This window comes from Ammodytes marinus (assembly GCF_949987685.1).
Source record: "Ammodytes marinus genome assembly, chromosome: 1".
NCBI lineage: Eukaryota > Metazoa > Chordata > Actinopteri > Uranoscopiformes > Ammodytidae > Ammodytes > Ammodytes marinus.
This window is the reverse complement of record NC_137230.1, coordinates 685,486-703,535: the sequence shown is the minus strand read 5'-3', so window position 1 is coordinate 703,535 and position 18,050 is coordinate 685,486. Positions and strand designations below refer to the sequence as shown.

General features: G+C 46.3%; 1 protein-coding gene across 3 annotated transcripts in view; it reads right to left on the bottom strand.

Annotated features, from left to right (window-relative positions):
- The window catches only part of ano9b (anoctamin 9b), a 142,358-nt gene that overhangs the window by 23,294 nt on the left and 101,014 nt on the right, over nucleotides 1–18,050 (bottom strand). For all 3 annotated transcript variants that reach the window (XM_080026323.1, XM_080026324.1, XM_080026325.1), the window contains one exon: nucleotides 17,841–18,037. In XM_080026323.1, the coding sequence (XP_079882449.1) occupies nucleotides 17,841–18,037 (197 nt within the window). The remainder of the gene's footprint in view (nucleotides 1–17,840; nucleotides 18,038–18,050) is intronic.

Here is an 18,050-nt window from a genome sequence, read left to right as displayed (position 1 = left end):
ATCCCTCATCTCTTGTATCATCTGGTCAGCAGCAGCTTGGCGGACTTTGGGCAATCGTCTAGGCCGCTGGCGGATTGGCTGGGCATCCCCTGTTTTGATAAAGTGCTGGACCAAGTGTGTTTGGCCAACGTCGTTGGGGCCAGTGGCAAAACTGTGTTGATACTCATACAGGAGATTCCATAACCTATCCTGTTGCTCAGAGTTTAGGCCTTCCCGATTCTTCTCCCAGATGCCCCGGACAGTTTCATCGGCTGCTGACTCTTCCCCAGAGCTGGGGATCACACTTGCGGTTCGTACGACAGCATGAGGGTGTAACTGGGCATGTGTGTCTGGTTCTGGGGGTATGAGGTTGTCGTCGGACGGTGGAAGAGGGCTTTCTGCAAAAGGGGCCTCCCAGTGTGTCTCCGCTCTCACCAACCTCGTTGGCCATTTCAGGCGGGTGGGGATCATTCAGGAAGGGGATGGTCGTCCCGTCTTTGAACGTTACTGTACGTGCTCTGAAGTCTAGTGAAATTCCTGCCGCACACAGAAAGTCCATTCCCAATAAACAGTCCTCTTTTATTTCAGCGACCCAGACTGGTTGGCAGGCTGAGTAGGTCTCTATTTCGATTAGAGCCTCCCACCTCCCCAGCATGGGGGCCTTTTCCCCGGTAACTGTGGTGAGTTGAACATCTGTTGTTAGTGTATGAGTTCCGGCAGGCAGGAGGTCTGGATGTAGGAGCGACGCAGTTGAGCCTGTATCCAGCAGGGCTTGGGTCCATCGGCCATTAACCAAAACAGGCACTCTACAGCAGTCGGCGGTGGGTGCGTTACGGGGCAGAAGAGCATGGGTGACAGGGTAGTGAAGCGCTTTTGTAACAGGTTGTGTGATATTGTCTTTTGGGAGCGAAGGGTGGCTCGGGTCGCTCCCTTTTACACCGAGCCCTGAGCGTTTCCCGGCGCCTGCAGGCCAGAATCAGGCACTGTGCAAAGGCGCCATATGTGACCCCTTTGGTGGCATTTCCAGCAGACTTGACTCTGTCGGTCGTCCGGTGACATCGCTTTACGTTCGGAGCCCGTTGGATACGAGGTAGGTCCCGGAGACTGAACGGCTTGGGTCTTAGGCCGTACAGAGACCTGTCTGGTTTGGTAGTCCAAGCCTTCTGTGAGTATGTCTTCCACTGCCAATGCTTTATCTAGTGCTGCCTCCAATGTCTGTGGGTCAGCGAGTCGGACTTGCTGGCGCAATGGAAGGGGTAAGAGGCCACGAATGAAGGCTTCCTTAGTTAACACCAAGCGTGTCGCATCATCAAAATCGGGAAATCCCCTTTGTGCGAGGTACCGCAGCTCAGCCGCGAACACCCCTAACTTTTCTCCGGATTCCCGCACTCGATCGTTGAACCTCTGTCGCATCACAACTGCCGGGGTGGTGCTTCCAAAACGCCTCTTCAAGGCCCTGAATATAGCCTGTGGATTCCCTAGGTCGGCTGCGGTCACGTCCAACAGTACTCTTCTTGCTTCCCCTTCCAATGCTGAAACTAACTGAACAGCCCTTTCCGCCGGGGACCAGTTATTGGCGGCCGCTAGCAGCTCAAACTGGGCGTAATAGGTTTCCCAAGATGTGAGGCCATCATAACGTCCCAATTTTATGCGGCTGCCCCTGGGTGTGGGGTCTGGGGCAGGTTTTTGGAGAGTAACCAAGGCAGCAGTAAGTGCGGTAGTCAGAGCCGGAACCAGGTCACTTTGTTGGTTAGCAGCGGTAGCCATGGAGCTAGACTTGGAATACGGTGCGTCGGCGGGAACGTTAGCATCACTGTCATTAGCAACTGTTGCATAAGCATCGTTAGCTATGGCTGTGTAGGTGCCAGTATAGTTGTTGCCCATATTTGCATAGTCAGTGTTGGCTTTACTATCACCAGCATTGTTCCCTGCTTCAGGTGGATTAATAACACAGCCTTGTGATTCTCCCATCATGGACATTATGCTGCCTTTAGAGCCATCAAGGAAATGTCCAAAGGCACGCTCCATTGCAATGCTCATTCTCTGCATGAATTCATCTTCTATCTTAGCTGTAATGTCTTTTTGTAACTCTGGGATAGAACTTGGTTGGCCAACCACTTTACCTTGAGGATATTTCGGTGTGATGACGTCATCATTGTCCGGTTGGCCGAAGCCCGGGCTGCATGCATGTAGTTTGTTTACCTCTCTCTGAACAGCGAGTGGCTTGGCCGTGGTAACATGGAAGTGTGAGGACTGGGGGGAGGGTTTGGGACACAGGTGCGGACCAAAGGGTGTCTTAAAGTTATCCCCGGAGGGATAACCACTAAATCGCTAACGCGAAGAAGGGGAGGGGGAGAAAACAAAAAGCACAAGGCTAGAAAGGGCCACACAGGCTACCTTTTAATATAGAAAAACTAAAGCACAAACTAAACCACCGCTGCCAAGCAGCTGAACGGAAACACACAAGTAAAACAGAAGACTAGAAAAACTTAACACAGAGAGCACTTTGAAACAACCTCTCACTACCTCTGAAGGTGAGATAATGAGCAGCACAGAGCACTGGGATCTCAGGGCATATATCATCTCCTCACACCTGGGTCCAATCAGCCAATCAGTGCCACACACCAGATTGCAGTGAGGGAATCAGTCACCATTCTCACGGAGAACCTTCCGTTTCCTCACAGGACCACCCCTCTAAGGAACGGCACCTGACGTTCCAACAGGACCCCCCACCCACCCCGGGTGGAGGCCTCCCTGGAGGGGCTAGTGGATCGGAACAGACTGGCTGGAGGCGGGAAACATGAAACACGGGGTGAATCCTCATGGACCGAGGAAGCAAGAGGCGAACATTGACGGGGTTTATCCTTCGAATGATCCTGAAGGGACCAACGAAACGTGGCGGCAATTGGCGAGACTCTACCCGCAGTGGGAGATCCCTTGTGGAGAGCCACACCCTCTGACCCACCCGATAGTTTGGGGCTGGGCGGCAATGTTGTTGTGACGTCTTGTTTCGGGTGCAAATTTTGCAAGCTGCCACAAACTCGCTCACATCTCTACCCATCCGGGGCCACCAGAATCTCCGTTTGAGAAAACCAATAGTGCGACGAACACCGGGGTGATTTGTGAGGTGTGTGGAGTGGCCCCACTCAAGCACTTGTGATCGCACTCGTGCCGGAACATACCGACAGCCTTGGGGCCCCCCTCCTGGGTCCGGCTCCTGCTGTTGAGCCCCCTGAACCACTGTGTCAATCTCCCCAGTCAGTGGGGCACAGATGTGGGTAAGGGGCACAATGGGCTCTGGAGAACTGTCACTATCTGAACACTGGAATCGTAGAGATAAGGCATTTAGCCTCTGATTTTTTGAACGTGGACGGCCCTTATGTTTACTAATGACTTCACTAAGTTCAGCGCACTCTGCAGGAACCCCATTTGCAAGAAGAGACACAGAGGGCGAAGAATCAGAGGGAGTCAAGGTCTCAATAACCCCGAGAGTCAGGCGGTCGCTGGGGGAAGCACAGGGAAGGCCTACTGAACTGTGAGATCTTGAGACAGAGGCACTTGTGGCAGGAGGGGGCTCACATCCAACAGGTTGGAGTTGAACCGAGTCTGATTCCATCATGTGAGATGCACAGTTTGGACCCCAGCTCATCACCCTCCCAGTCCTCCAATTGATGTGAGGGTTGTGTTCCTTGAGCCATGGGTTTCCCAGAATGAGGGGTAACTGAGGTGTATCAATAAGAAAAAACTTAATCTCTTCCGTGTGATTGCCAATGCGAATGAAAATCGGGCAGGTGACCCTCTCAACCCTACCCCTACCCAATGGTTGCCCATCCACTGCATTAATTGCGAGTGGGCAAGGAAGATCATAAATGGGTAAATTGAGCTTTCGGGCCAGGGTTGAGTCCATAAAACTACCTGCTGCTCCTGAATCAACAAATGCAGAGAAGGTGCGCCAGTGTCCATCCCATAATAACTCAAAGGGCAAAGGGGTGCAACTACTGACCACGGGAGGGGAATTATTACGACTCTGCAAGACCTCCCCAAGGTCTGACACGCCTACCCTGATTCCCTGCTTATTGTGTTTCTGCGTTGAGGGGCACTGGCGAATGAAGTGACCCACACTCCCACAGTATAGACACACGCCACTGCTCATACGCCTCCGTCTTTCCACGGGAGTAAGCCGTGCGTGTCCTATTTGCATGGGTTCCTGATCATCATTGTTAAGGGACCCTTCAGGCAGGGTAGGTCTTTCACAAGGGATGCTAAACTCCTCAGACATCTGGTGGGTGTACGCTTGTTTTCTCTCTCTATTGCGCTCACGAATTCTGTTGTCAATTCTAATAGCCAATGAGATTAAATCCTCAAGTGAATCTGGAACCTCACGGGAAGCGAGCTCATCCTGAACTCTCTCAGACAAGGCATGACTAAAAGTGGTCACTAGAGCCTCCCTGTTCCAACCTGACTGCGTAGCTAAGGTCCGGAATTTAATTGAAAATTCTGCAACGCTTGCAGAGCCCTGACGTAACCTAAGGAGGCGTTTGGCTGCTTCGTGGCCACTAACATCGTGGTCGAACACGCGCCTCATCTCCGCCATGAAGAGGGGCGCGTCAGCGCAGACTGGAGTCTGCCTATCCCACAAGGCTGTAGCCCATGAAAGGGCCTTTTCCGAAAGAAGGGATATTATATATGCGACCCGGGCTCGGTCGGTGCTAAACATAGAGGGTCGTAACTCAAAAACTAAACAGCATTGGGTTATAAATCCCTTACACCTCCCTGGATGCCCGTCATAGCGGGCTGGGGTTGCCAGCTTGGTCTCCTGGACTACAAAAGGGTCATGGGGTGGAACTGGAGGTGCTTGTGCTTGGGTAGGGGTTGGCCCAGGTGGCTGTAAACGGGCCAGTATCTCCCGAAGCATGCAGTCCTGCGAGGCCTGTTGCTCTACAATGGCACGTAGGGTTAGGTCGTGTGAGCCCAACATGGCTCCTTGAGCAGAAATTGCCTGCCTATGGACCTCAAAACTGTCAGCACTAGTGGGGTCCGCTGTGCCCTGCATTGGGCTGCTCATTCTGTGAGGACTGGGGGGAGGGTTTGGGACACAGGTGCGGACCAAAGGGTGTCTTAAAGTTATCCCCGGAGGGATAACCACTAAATCGCTAACGCGAAGAAGGGGAGGGGGAGAAAACAAAAAGCACAAGGCTAGAAAGGGCCACACAGGCTACCTTTTAATATAGAAAAACTAAAGCACAAACTAAACCACCGCTGCCAAGCAGCTGAACGGAAACACACAAGTAAAACAGAAGACTAGAAAAACTTAACACAGAGAGCACTTTGAAACAACCTCTCACTACCTCTGAAGGTGAGATAATGAGCAGCACAGAGCACTGGGATCTCAGGGCATATATCATCTCCTCACACCTGGGTCCAATCAGCCAATCAGTGCCACACACCAGATTGCAGTGAGGGAATCAGTCACCATTCTCACGGAGAACCTTCCGTTTCCTCACAGGAAGGGGCTTTGAACTGCAACATCGGGGACTTCAATCAGCAGAGTGGCGAGTGGTGAGTGAGACTTTTTTTCCTTTCTCCTCACAACTTGACTTTCATCAGTTGGTTTCCTCATTGGTGTGTCCGGCGGGGTGTATGGGTTGAAGAGGTCGGGCTTTCCGATTCGTTCAGCCATCTCGTTCCTGCGGAAGCCGCTAGCGGTGGTAGCCGGCGCGTGTGAGGGGAATGGAGGCTTGGAAATCCCACTTCTGACACCAGTGTAGCGTTTACGGCCCGACACCGTGGGGGCTAGCTAGCGGAATGACGAGGACACAGAGTAGCTGACGTTTAACCGGAGAACCGGGCTTTATTGTGCCTAGTGTACAGGGTTGGAGGAGTGCCCAAAACAACAAAAGGAGGAGTGCCCAAAACAACAAAAGGGGTTATAGCTAACTGCGGCTGGTAGCGGCGTGGCTTATTAGCTAACTGTCGATTGTAGGAGCGTGTCTTCTTCTCTGCCTTATTTCCCGAACTGGCGCCTACTTGGCTCAACTTCCCACTTCTCACGCTGTCCCCGCCCCATAACCCAAACTGGCCTATCAGGCTGAACTAGGGCAACTCCTTCCCCCCACAACTCCCCATCAATCCCCCCCCATAGTATTATGCTCATTAATTTGTTTAAGAGTTGCGCGTTTGTAAACGGGAGTAAAGAGAAACGTAACCGTGTATACGTGAGCTCAGTGCAGGAGCATTTCTGTAAGGTGCGTGCAGAGTCCAGTGTGGGAGCAATTTTTCAAACTGGATGAAAAACAGTGCAGTGCAATGCTTTATTCAGCATAAAGTTAGAAACACTTCTATCTAATATGGGCGCGCCAGAGCCCTTTATATGGTGCTCTGGGGAGGACGTAACCGGATGACGACAGTGACGTGCATGCGACGTCGAAGCCGTGATAGTAAACATCAAATATGGCTGCGGATATGTTGTGTGAGTTTGAGACTGCTTTGGCCTCGACCCTTAACGATTTGGAAGACGGCACTCAAATCTTTCATTAGCAAGTAAGTGGAATGTTCTATTTTGCCGACCGACAACGGCAAACGTTTAATTTAACAGTTTAACAGCTGTTCGCTAAACGAAAGGGGCTTACGTCGCCTTGTGCATCGCTCTGATTGGTTGTAGTGCTATCCAACTGCGTGCAGTGGCATTTGAAATGCACGAGTAGGAGCCGCCCCTTGAGTTGGAAATTACTAATGATCGTGGCCAGACCCTCTATCGTTCAAGATATCAGGGTCGGGATTTCCAGGCTATGAATTTGGTGCACTTTGAGAGGGAAATTAAAAGGCTAAATCTGAGGAATTTTGTGTGAACAAATAATTTGGAGATACTGGCTCGAATGAAGTAGAATTAAAAGCTAATGAAGAAAGACATATGGATTTTCCATAAAAACATTAATATAGAAAAAATATAATTCAGGGTCCTCTGGGATGGGCTTGGTGCTTTTTTTTTCTTTTATGGGACATATTTCTCTGTAATATAATGAATGCATTTAAATGCAGTGAGAGGAACGAAGCAGAAGAACTCTGTTGTCCAGCTATCTTTTTTTCCACATATGAGGCTGAAATAGGCTATAGTCTCTACACAGTGCATGGGCAACTGAGGGAAGCCCAATTTCCAATTTTACCCAGGGGAGAGTGGCCTAAGTTGTGCCGGTGGGGAAGTTGTGCCACCCTTTGTTTCTAGAAAACTGTGGAAGAAATTGAAAATGTGACCACATATTTAAGAAGAGCCATCCATTAGACTCATCCTGTTAAGAAGGGAGACACAAGGAATAAGATTAAAGAACATTTAAGCTCAAAAAAACGTTTTTTGCCTTTCAAAGTAACATTTCCATGATCAAGGTTTTTTGATTATTGTGTCCAAACAATTATAGACAAGTTTGAAAACATTTGACACATGTTTTTGGTGCTTTAGTATGCTACACTTTGAGTCTATACAGTTAGCACGATGTCAGCCCTAAACTGCTGCATCATGCCTATTATCCAAAATTCTGGGGTTGGGGTGATTTGTGCCAAAGGGCCTAGGTGAGTTGTAAGTAAGTAAGTAAAATGTATTTATAAAAGCACATCTATGACAGTTTGCACTGTCCAAAATGCTGTACATAGTGCATTCAGTAGGTAAACAATGAGGTAAAATAACAATAACAACAATAAAAGACATAAAGCCCATACATCCACAAATATAAACAAAGATAGTAATGCAGAGGTAGGATAGTTAATGGGGAGGAAAAACCAGGGTGTACAGATGGGTTTTGAGCCTTGATTTAAAGGCAGAAATGGAGGGGGAATCACATTTGTCAGGTGGCAGTCACAAGCACGGAGCAACTAGTGCGAAGTACATTTCTGAGAGTTGTGCCAGTGGCATGGCTGTATACACTGGTCACCAAAAAGAAAGTGATTGTGTACAGTAGCTCAGAAGAGACTGACATCTCCATTCCACTTAACGACACCACTGATGAGAGTTCAGATGGCCAGAAAGATGATAATGGTGACTTTGTCATTGTGAGCTTTGCAGGCAAAACCACCTAGATCTGCTAGGCCTTGTTTAAGAAAATTGACCTTTAATCTTTGTAAAATATTTACTTTAACCCATTGATGACGGCTGCTGCGCGATGCCACATTGCCTCTCCTGCCTGATGCTGCGTTACGCAGCATTGTTACTTTATCTAATTTTCATGGCCTGCGCAGCATAGAATGCACCATCATTGGTTCAAATACACATGAGGTGGGTTTTGTTGATTTTTTAAGACCACGTGACCACCCAAAAGTTGTGTGGTTTGCCGAAAATCACGTCAATAAAAAATTAAAATAAAAAAATAAAATACACCAGCTGTGTCGGCGATACTGTATTACAGAACAGTTAGTGGCATTCGGAGCCCAAAATCAAGGTCTACTATAGACTACTGACGAAAATCACACAACACATTGCATCTATTTATTAACAATATTTATGAATTTAGGCTATATTTTGCTGCTCCAACTCAAATTCAGCCCAGCCAGGCGATAGTTAAAGGCCTACTTCACCGGTTTGAATATGAAGGTGTATTGAATTCTGAGATCCTATGTAGTATAAATGTGCGAAAAAAATTGAAATCGGTTCATCCTAGCCTGAGAAAAGGCAGAAAGAGTGTTTTTTTTAACCATATATTTCTCCTTCTCGTGACATCACAGAAAGATAAATATAGGGTTAAAAAAAACCTTACTTTGTAAATATTACTGTGATGTCTTTCACTGTGACATCACAGTAATATTTACAAGTACGTTTTTTTTTAACCCTATATTTCTCTTTCTGTAATGTCACGAGAAAGAGAAATATAGGGTTAAAAAAACACTCTTTCTGCCTTTTCTCAGGCTAGGATGAACCGATTTTTTTTTTTTTGCACATTTATACTACATAGGATCTCAGAATTCAATACACCTTCATATTCAAATCGGTGAAGTAGGTCTTTAAGTTTCAGTTTCGTTTTCATCTCCGTGGTATACAGCCGTTTGGACCATCTGATCGGCTCCCGACAGAAAGAGTCAGTCTGCGTTCCAGTTGTACTGGGAAGTCGGATTTATGGTGCCAGTGATAACTGAACTAAATAATAAAACAAAGCTATCTTCTCCTTCCTATATCTGTCTATCTTTATCCCTCCACTACAAACTCAGTCACTACTATCCATGCTAAAAGGAAGCAGGATTTTAACCTCATTTAGCACATTATTTTTAAATATTTTATATTATTTATTCTTTTTTTTTCTCCCCCATCTAATTTTGACGATTTTTAGAAAAATGTGTTGGTTTGTAAGCGCTAAGGGAGCATGTTTAAATAAAACCTGTGAACCTTAAAGCCACTACAAGTAACATGGCACGTTGGCGTCCCCTTTGGACAAAAGCGGTAGTATTTTTTACGACGCCCGGTGTCGCAAAGCTGTTTTCTAGCTCGTGCCAGGCGCGCGAGTGTGAACTGAGAAGGGAGCAATATAGTGCATGTCCGTGTGTTGAAAGTGTGAGGACTCTTTTCGGCTCCGTGAGAGTGGTTTTGACACTGCATCAACTAATGCCAGTCACTGCCACACACACCTGATTGCAATGAGTTGATGCAGCAGTGTCACCTAACTACTCTCTCTCTCACGGAGCTGAAAGATTACGTGTCCTCACAGAAAGCGAATGAACGAGAGACGGCAGTTAGTATGGATCACGGTGAGGTAATGTGTTTGTGTTGTTGATGTAAATAATTACTATTTCAGATAATGGTTATCTGATGATGGTGAAGCAAAGCAAACTTTGTGTTAGTACCAACCGCTCATTCATTTAGGAGTAAACACTGCAGTCTAGTTTCGCTCTCGTGAAATTGTATACACGTTGCTTGGCAACGCCCTGGTCCCGCCCGTAGCCTATGGCTGTGTCTTGATTCAGGGGTTACAGCCTTGGTAGGACGCAGTCTCGCGGTCTATGAAGGCTATAGCCTATGAAGGCCGATTTTAAGGCCGGTTTTAAGGCCAACGAGCCTTGTTAAATGAGACGGTCTCCGCAGGTCTCGGTTTACGAGCATTTCCGGTTTACGTAACAAGCCGTTACCTTGCGTGACGACTCGCCGCTCCTGTGCTGCCTAGCAACCCTGATTGCTGCCAACGGAGACAGCCCTGTCAACGGAGGAAAAAAGAAAAATAAGTTGTCTACCAGACGAAAAGAAAAAAAAGTACAAGAAAAAAAGAAAGGAAGATAAAAGTTAAGAAGATGGAGCAACACGTTGCTGTTTTGTTATTTCTTATTTTATTTTATTTTATGCCATCTCTGAAAAAAACGCAATGAATCTTGGGATATGTTGGGCCGCGAAGGATCCATCTGATACAGCCTTCAAAACCGTGAAACGAAGGCTGCATTTCACGACCGCATATGAGGAGCCTTGCAAACGGGACAGCCTTTGCGCGCCGCTATGACGCAATCGGTCTTCAAATGCAGCCTTCTTAGGCTGCAATACCCATGCAATACCTGAATCAAGACACAGCCAATATCACTCTCCCTTTTAGCTTTTCTTCATTGCATTTTTTTTCTTTGATGGTTCAGCCCCGTTATCAGTCATTATGACGACAAATAACTGTCTCAAACAAGGCTCCCGCTCCCCTTCCCTCACCAGGGGCCTCATTTATAACGGTGTGCGTAGAAACCATCCTAAAACATTGCGTCTGCAGAAAGCCAAAAATGTGCTGAGCAAAAAAAAATTCAGATTTATAAAACTGTGCGGCGCACAGTTGCACGCAATCTTCCCTTTATAAATACCCACCTGCGGTGAATTGTGTGCAGACGATCTCCACCCCGTGTCCTCCCACTTCACCTCCCAGTTTCATCCCACAATCTACCATACATGGCGAATGCTAAATAGCTCCTGAATATGATGACGCACTTAATAAGCACGGAATTTTGACTGACATGAGGAAAAAAGGGAGGCAACGCGGCCGCAAAGAAAGCGACTGTGAAGGAAGAAAGCCTGTGACGTCGTGCATGTGCTGCAGAAACTGGCACACACACATACACACCCGCGCGCTTATTACATATCATGATTGGCACAGTCGTTGTAGTCTTTGTAAAGCAGTTTCGCCCAACTTTGTACTGTATGAAATATCACGTATTAGCGTAGGCCTACCTGTAGTCCTATATTTAGGCCTATATAAAATATGGTGTGACAAGTGAAATAATGCCTATAGTCAATTCGAGAGAATTGTTTATCTCCCATGAGATCCACACATTTCCAACAACGTCAGATTATAGTTATATCTTCCAGGGTGAATTGTTATGGGAAAGAGATGTGTGTAATGATTTGCTAAATTCATAACATGATTTTATCTAACGAAATTACCGTTTTAATTAATATCTGTTGGGCTTAACTTTGTACAAAACTACTTTTTACACACCTCTTAAAATTTGCTCTCCCGCTGGCCACTCACGGAAACACCTCCCGACGTATAGGATATTATTATAAAGTAGCGCTATAAGATTCAACTTATAAAATATAACCAAAGCATGTAGACCTAGGCTACTTGATAAGTAATTCAACCTACATCACAACTGCATGCCATAGACTACAGTAGCCATATATTCACAACTATAGGTAAGCTTATATATTTTATTGACTAAATATATTGGGTGCCAAGCATAATTTGTCTGTGTTTTTCTGATGACTGAGCTTTATTTCGTGGTGTTGCCATTGAGTGTCGCTGATTCCCCGAGTCAGGAAAACCTTGCGGTAGCTCTACGCATGGTCGAAGGTTGGCGTAGGAATACGCACACTTTCAACGAGGAGATTCAAAATGTACACCATTTGCTTCTTGTGAAAAATGCAGGGTTTATTGTTTTTGTTAAACAGGGTGAAAGTGCTTGGTAACACTGTGTTACCTGTTGCCCCTGCCTCACCTCGCTCTGAACGTGATGCGGGAGAGACTGAGAAAGGGCACCTGGAAAACTTGAACCTATCCAGGTCCCTGAACCATGAAACTTGGGGCTTTGCTCTGCCCCCATCAGTTTTATTTTCTTCATGGGAGGGGGAGAGAGAGAAGCTGGGAGCGTTAGGTTGCACGCTTCTTCTTCCCATCCCCGGGGTGGGGAGAGCGGTTCCTGGCTGCAGCTGCAGCGAAGAAGTGTTTGCCCCATGGCCTTGGGTTCTCTGACCAGAGCCGGCCCAAGCCTTCATGGGGCCCTAAGCAAAATATGATTAGGGGGCCCCCTCTCCAATGTTAGCGCTGCTGAAACTATAGATCTTTGTTAAATATCATTCACACACCCAGTGTTTTCCGCTAGTGCCTCCACTGTGCAGCTGTGCGAAAATATTAGACAGCCGAGATTCCGACCCTCCTAGGGGGGTCCGGGGGTATGCCCCCCCCGGGAGATTTGCAGTGTGAAATGCATGAATCTGGTGCACTTAAAAATTAAGAGGCTAAATAGTTAACACTGGTGCTGAGTCATGATTCCTAAAAAGAAATACTCAAAACATGTGATATGTTTTGAATGTGCAGAAAGTTTTGAAAAATCCAGGATTCCTGAGAGCCTTACTGTATTATATTCCAGTATAGTTGTTTCTTTAGGAACCTGAATGTTGTCTTTTCCTTCACAGAAAAAAAACATTTCCACAATAAATTGATGCAGAAAAGGCACAGATAGATGAATAAAAATCCACCTGAATGCAGGAAATTAAGTGTTTGACGCTCAAAGATCAACCTATAATTTGTTCCCCAAAATGTTGAAATGAAACCTAGCCTATGACCCTGTACGCAGGTTGTATACAATATATTCATAGGTATGTTGTTTTTACTTTTTGGATTGAAAAGAAGGCATGTCAGTAAACTCGGCCCTTGGTGTGATTATCATATCGTAGAGTGGCCCTTTGTGAAAATTAGTTTGACACCCCTGATATGGGTAATGTAAGGTCTGTCTCACTTGTATTAATTTTACTATGAAATAACTAGAATGGAACCTTAAATGTTTGGGGATAAGCAGCAGTAAGGTAGCTATTTAAAGCTATAATTACCTGCCTATTTTGTTTATTTAGGTAAAGCATTATGAAAAAAAAAGTGCATGCGCAATAAAGTATACAAAATATTTGCCGCGCGCGTTCCGAAGCAGAAGAACTCTGTTGTCCAGCTACCGTATCTTTTTTTCCACAGACGAGGCTGAAATAGGCTATAGACTATACACAGTGCATGGGCAACTGAGGGCAGCCCCATTTCCAATTGTTTTTAAATAAACTCAATACACACTGTGCATGGATGTGAACGTGACATGATCAGATAATTTCGGATTACCTCCCAGATGAACTGATTAAATTTTTAGGCTATTAATTATCTAGACCAAAACATTCGATTAATTTATTTGTATAATTTGCATAATATTATGTTAATCAAACACACAAACTAAAAAAAAAAAAAAAAAAAGGGGGTTAGGGGGCCCCCTGGCGGTCGGGGGGCCTAAGCGACCGCTTAGTTTGCTTATGCGTCGGACCGGCTCTGTCTCGGACCTAAACTGTTGGTTGGTCTGTGGGCCAGCTGTGTGGGCTGGTTTGTAGGCCCTCTGAGGCCTGCTTCCCCCTTGTTTTCCCTTTGCCGCCGCTGCGGAGGCCGCAAAGCCTTACCTCGCTGGGTGGGGCGGGCGGGGAGTCTGCTTTCTGGGAAGGCAGAGATCGAAGGCTTCTCCTTCTTGTTTTCTGAGAGTGCTGGTCTCTCTCATCTTCTCCAGAGCTAGACCAAACAGACCCTTGTTTGGGTCATATGCTGCATCCATGACCTCAGCTTTCTGTGTGTCACCCAGTCAGGAGAGATTGAGCCATAACGCTCGCTCACCTGAGACTGTAAGTCCCATAACTCGGCCACAGCCTTGAACTGCGCCCCATGAGGAGCGCAGGACGAGATCATTTACAATGCAAATTTCATCCCAGAGGGCAGGGTTAGGTGACCCAGAGTCCAGCTGGCGACCCATTTCCTCAAGTATTTCAGCTTGATATGCAGACAGCAGTGTCATGGCATTGAGTGAGCATACTGACTGTGCTGCATACTTATACATCCTTTGGTAAGTGGATGCGGTGAGGTGGTCCATCTTATCAGGCAGAGAGATGCCCGAAGAAGCAGAGAGAGAGCGACGGTTTGGATGGAGATGGTACGCCACTGAAGGCTCAACGTCTGGGGGTTTCGGCCAACCCCAGCTCACCCATCCCGTGGATCTCCAGCTTAGAGCAGCCCTTGGTTGGAAGCTTGCTCTTAAATGGGCTGGACCAGTAGCGGCTCATTTCCTTCATGCAGATGGGAACTGCTGGCAGGAGCTGCTTGGATGGTTTTGCCGTCATAAAGGTATCTCTCTTCCCCTTCAGCATCCGGGGTTGCAGGCCATTGCTGCACAATTTTGCTGCAGCCCGTTTGCAAACCTCATACAAGTTACTGTCCATTAGTGGCACAGTGTCAGAGGCACTAGGGGGTCTGGACTGTTGGGCAGGAAAAGTGGAATCGTCCTCCACTTCCTCCATTTCGTCCATGTTGAGGATGTCAGAGTTGGCATCGCCCTCTGCGTCCTCAGCGCCCGGTCCCGCCTCAAGGAGCTCCTCGAATAGCGGAGGCCCGAACGGGGATGCTGCCTCCATCATGTCTGCCCAGCTAGCTGTGGCTTGGGACTGATGGGTGCTCGTTGAGGCTTTAGCAGTGGTAACTGCCAGGGAGGGGTCCTGGTTGTTAGCCACTGTCACCCTCAGCCTCCTTTCCAGTATTATCACCGGCATTGAATGCATTGAGTGCATGAATGCGGGTCAGCTAGCGAAGTTTGAGCGTGTTTAATGCCCATACAAGCTATGCACATTGGGTGAGGGTCCCTGCCCGATATGGACGCCCCGCATGACGCGGGGCACAGGCAGGATACAGCCTCGTTGACCTTCGGCTCCAACCCTTTGGCGGGGGTGGTGTACGAAGACATAGCGACTAGAAAGAGAAGAGAAACGTTGATAACTTTAGCCTAACTAGGCGCACCGTAATGCGTAGCCTGTTGGTAAATTATAGTAAACAGGGTTTAGCCAGATGCTAACAACGTATAGACAGAGTTTGCTCACCGTGATGCGTTAGCTAAACTCTGGGTGTTTTGGCTCAGTTAACAAGCTAATGCTAACTGTGCCGCGGTAGGCTCGTTTTGACACGTTAGCCGTAAAATATAAACTACACCGTAACCAGCGACACCGCTAAACAAATACAGTGTAGCCGGAGTAGCAGCTCGCCTTTACGCGGACACTGCCCGGAGAATGCAGTGTAGCAAACAGATAACTTCTTACGAAGTACTTACTCAGCCGATCCAGGTTAAAAGCCTGTAACCGCGTTCGGCGACGGAATCCTAGACGGCACGTCTGTGAACTGTTAAGCAGCTAAAGCTAGCCTAGATGAGCTGAGGGAGCTTGAGTAGCTTTCTCACGGGAAGAAAGCGAGAATGATGTGAGGAGAGATGGTCGACTGTATAAGTGCAGGGGGCGGGCCCCGTGGCACAGTCCGACCTGTCTGTCAAGGACAGACGTGGTGTAATTGGAGCCTCCGTAGTAGGTCACCCCGAGGCGATTCCCATAGTGAAACACCGAACGAAGTTAGAAAAAGAACCATTAGATCTGCTAGGCCTTGTTAAAATTGTCCTTCAATCTTTGTAAAATATTTAACCATACTTAAGTGTCAAATAATGACTTACATGCATTTAGACGTACTGCCCGCGCGCCGCTGAAAGTGTTCCGGAAGGTAACCAATCACAACGGAGTGGGGTTGGCAGGAGGGGGGCGAGGGGGCGGAGAAGGACGAAGCCCAGTGTTGACAGAGAATGCTGAAAGCCTCAGATGAGAGGAAGCATTTCCTGAAAATCTACATAGTTTTTTGTGCTGTGATTCATGTCAGGTTGCTCTATAGGAGTCATTAATGAGAAATTAAGACCAGAAAAGTAGTGTAATAGGAGATCTTTAAAGTCACTTTGAGTAAAAAGTGGCACATCTCACCCCACTCTCTCAAAGTGCACTTTTAACAAGGTATGAAAAATAGGCGTCATTTACATGCAACTGTTTTATTTGGATTATTTAACACAATAGGATTCCCAAAGAACAGCAAAGTAAGTATTGCTTTGTCTTCTTTAAATACCAATCTGAGAGTAGATTTAACGAATAGATGTACAGTATGTATATATTACTGGCAGTTACTGGCAAAACTGTAAGTCACATCAGCAATTATTATGAGAGATAACAAATAATAAATTCTGAAAAGGACTGATGTGGTTTTATCATATAGAGGTTTAACTTTATATTACGTTACCATACTACATACACTGTAAACACTTTATGAAGGGTGTGAGCAGCATCAACACAAGACAATCTTTGCAGTATTTTTCATCATGCAGGCTTGAAGGTAGCCAAAGTCTGAGGAAGCTGTACATTACATTTACAAGTCAGGTCTCAAGTTTGGTTATAATTCAAAAGAGATAACTGGTTAGAGCGATTAATACATTTTATAGGTTATAGACATAATTTGTTATAGACATGCACTCAACAAAAAACGCAACACTTTTGTTTTTGCTCCCATTTTTCATGAGATGGACTTAAAGATCTAAAATTCATTCCAGATACACAATTGTACCATTTCTCTCAAACATTGTTCACAAATCTGTCTAAATGTGTGATAGTGAGCACTTCTGCTTTGCTGAGATTATCCATCCCACCTCACAGGTGTGCCACATCAAGATGCTGATCTGACATCATGATTAGTGCACAAGTGTACCTTAGACCGTCCACAAGAAAAGGCCACTCTGAAATGTGCATTTTTTTGCTTTATTGGGGGTCTGGGGACTCAGAACCAGTCAGTATCTGGTGTGACCACCATTTGCCTCATGCAGTGCAACACATCTTCTTCGCATAGAGTTTATCAGATTGTCAATTGTGGCCTGTGGAATGTTGGTCCACTCCTCTTCAATGGCTGTGCGAAGTTGCTGGAGACGGCTTATGGTGGAGAAATGAACATTCAATGCACGAGCAACAGATCTGGTTGACATTCCTGCTGTCAGCATGCCAATTGCACGCTCCCTCAATGCTTGTGGCATCTGTGGCATTTTGCTGTGAGACAAAACTGCACATTTCAGGGTGGCCTTTTATTGTGGACAGTCTAAGGCACACCTGTGCACTAATCATGATGTCAGATCAGCATCTTGGTGTGGCACACCTGACAGATTTGTGAACAATGTTTGAGAGAAATGGTACAATTGTGTATCTGGAATGAATTTTAGATCTTTAAGTCCATCTCATGAAAAATGGGAGCAAAAACAAAAGTGTTGCGTTTATATTTTTGTTGAGTGTATATAGATATATTGGTTACAGAGCCTATTGGATGTTGTGTTCATTCATTATTATAGAGATCTGATATAGAGATAATTGGATTTAGAGAACATTGAGCTGCTATAAATAGATTTATATACAGTATATACTATTGGATATAAAGATAAATGGTTAAACCGGTTATTGAATTAAGAAATAGTTCAACAGAGATGATTGGATTTACAAATTATTAGATATAGTGTTAATAGTTGATCATCTCTGGGAGAGTTGTACAGGGTGAATACAGGTGTGTCAAACTGAAACTGTTCATGGCTGTGCCCCCATATCCCCCTCGTTAGTCGTTACACAGTTCCTTTCTGAAAGTCTGCAAAGAAAAGGCTTTAAAAATATCATACCTTCTTTCCACAATGATAACTAACTAACCCGAATGCTTAACATTCTAAGTCCGGTACTGTCTAGGACACAATTAACCTTTAAACTACTGAGTGTGGTTGTTAGTGGAGGGAATATGTGTACATACCCATCTCCAGGAACTCATTGAACAGACTGAAAGCATCAGAGTTGGCCAGGTGGTAGTTCCTGAGCCAGTCCCTGAGTTTGCAGATGTCACATGGTTCCACCCGGCCTTGGTCATCACGACAGGCCTTCCTGTAGCAGTAACCACACTTCCTCTGCAGCTTCTTAGAAGTGTTTCTGCTCACACAGCTCTTCAACCAGCTGCAATACAACA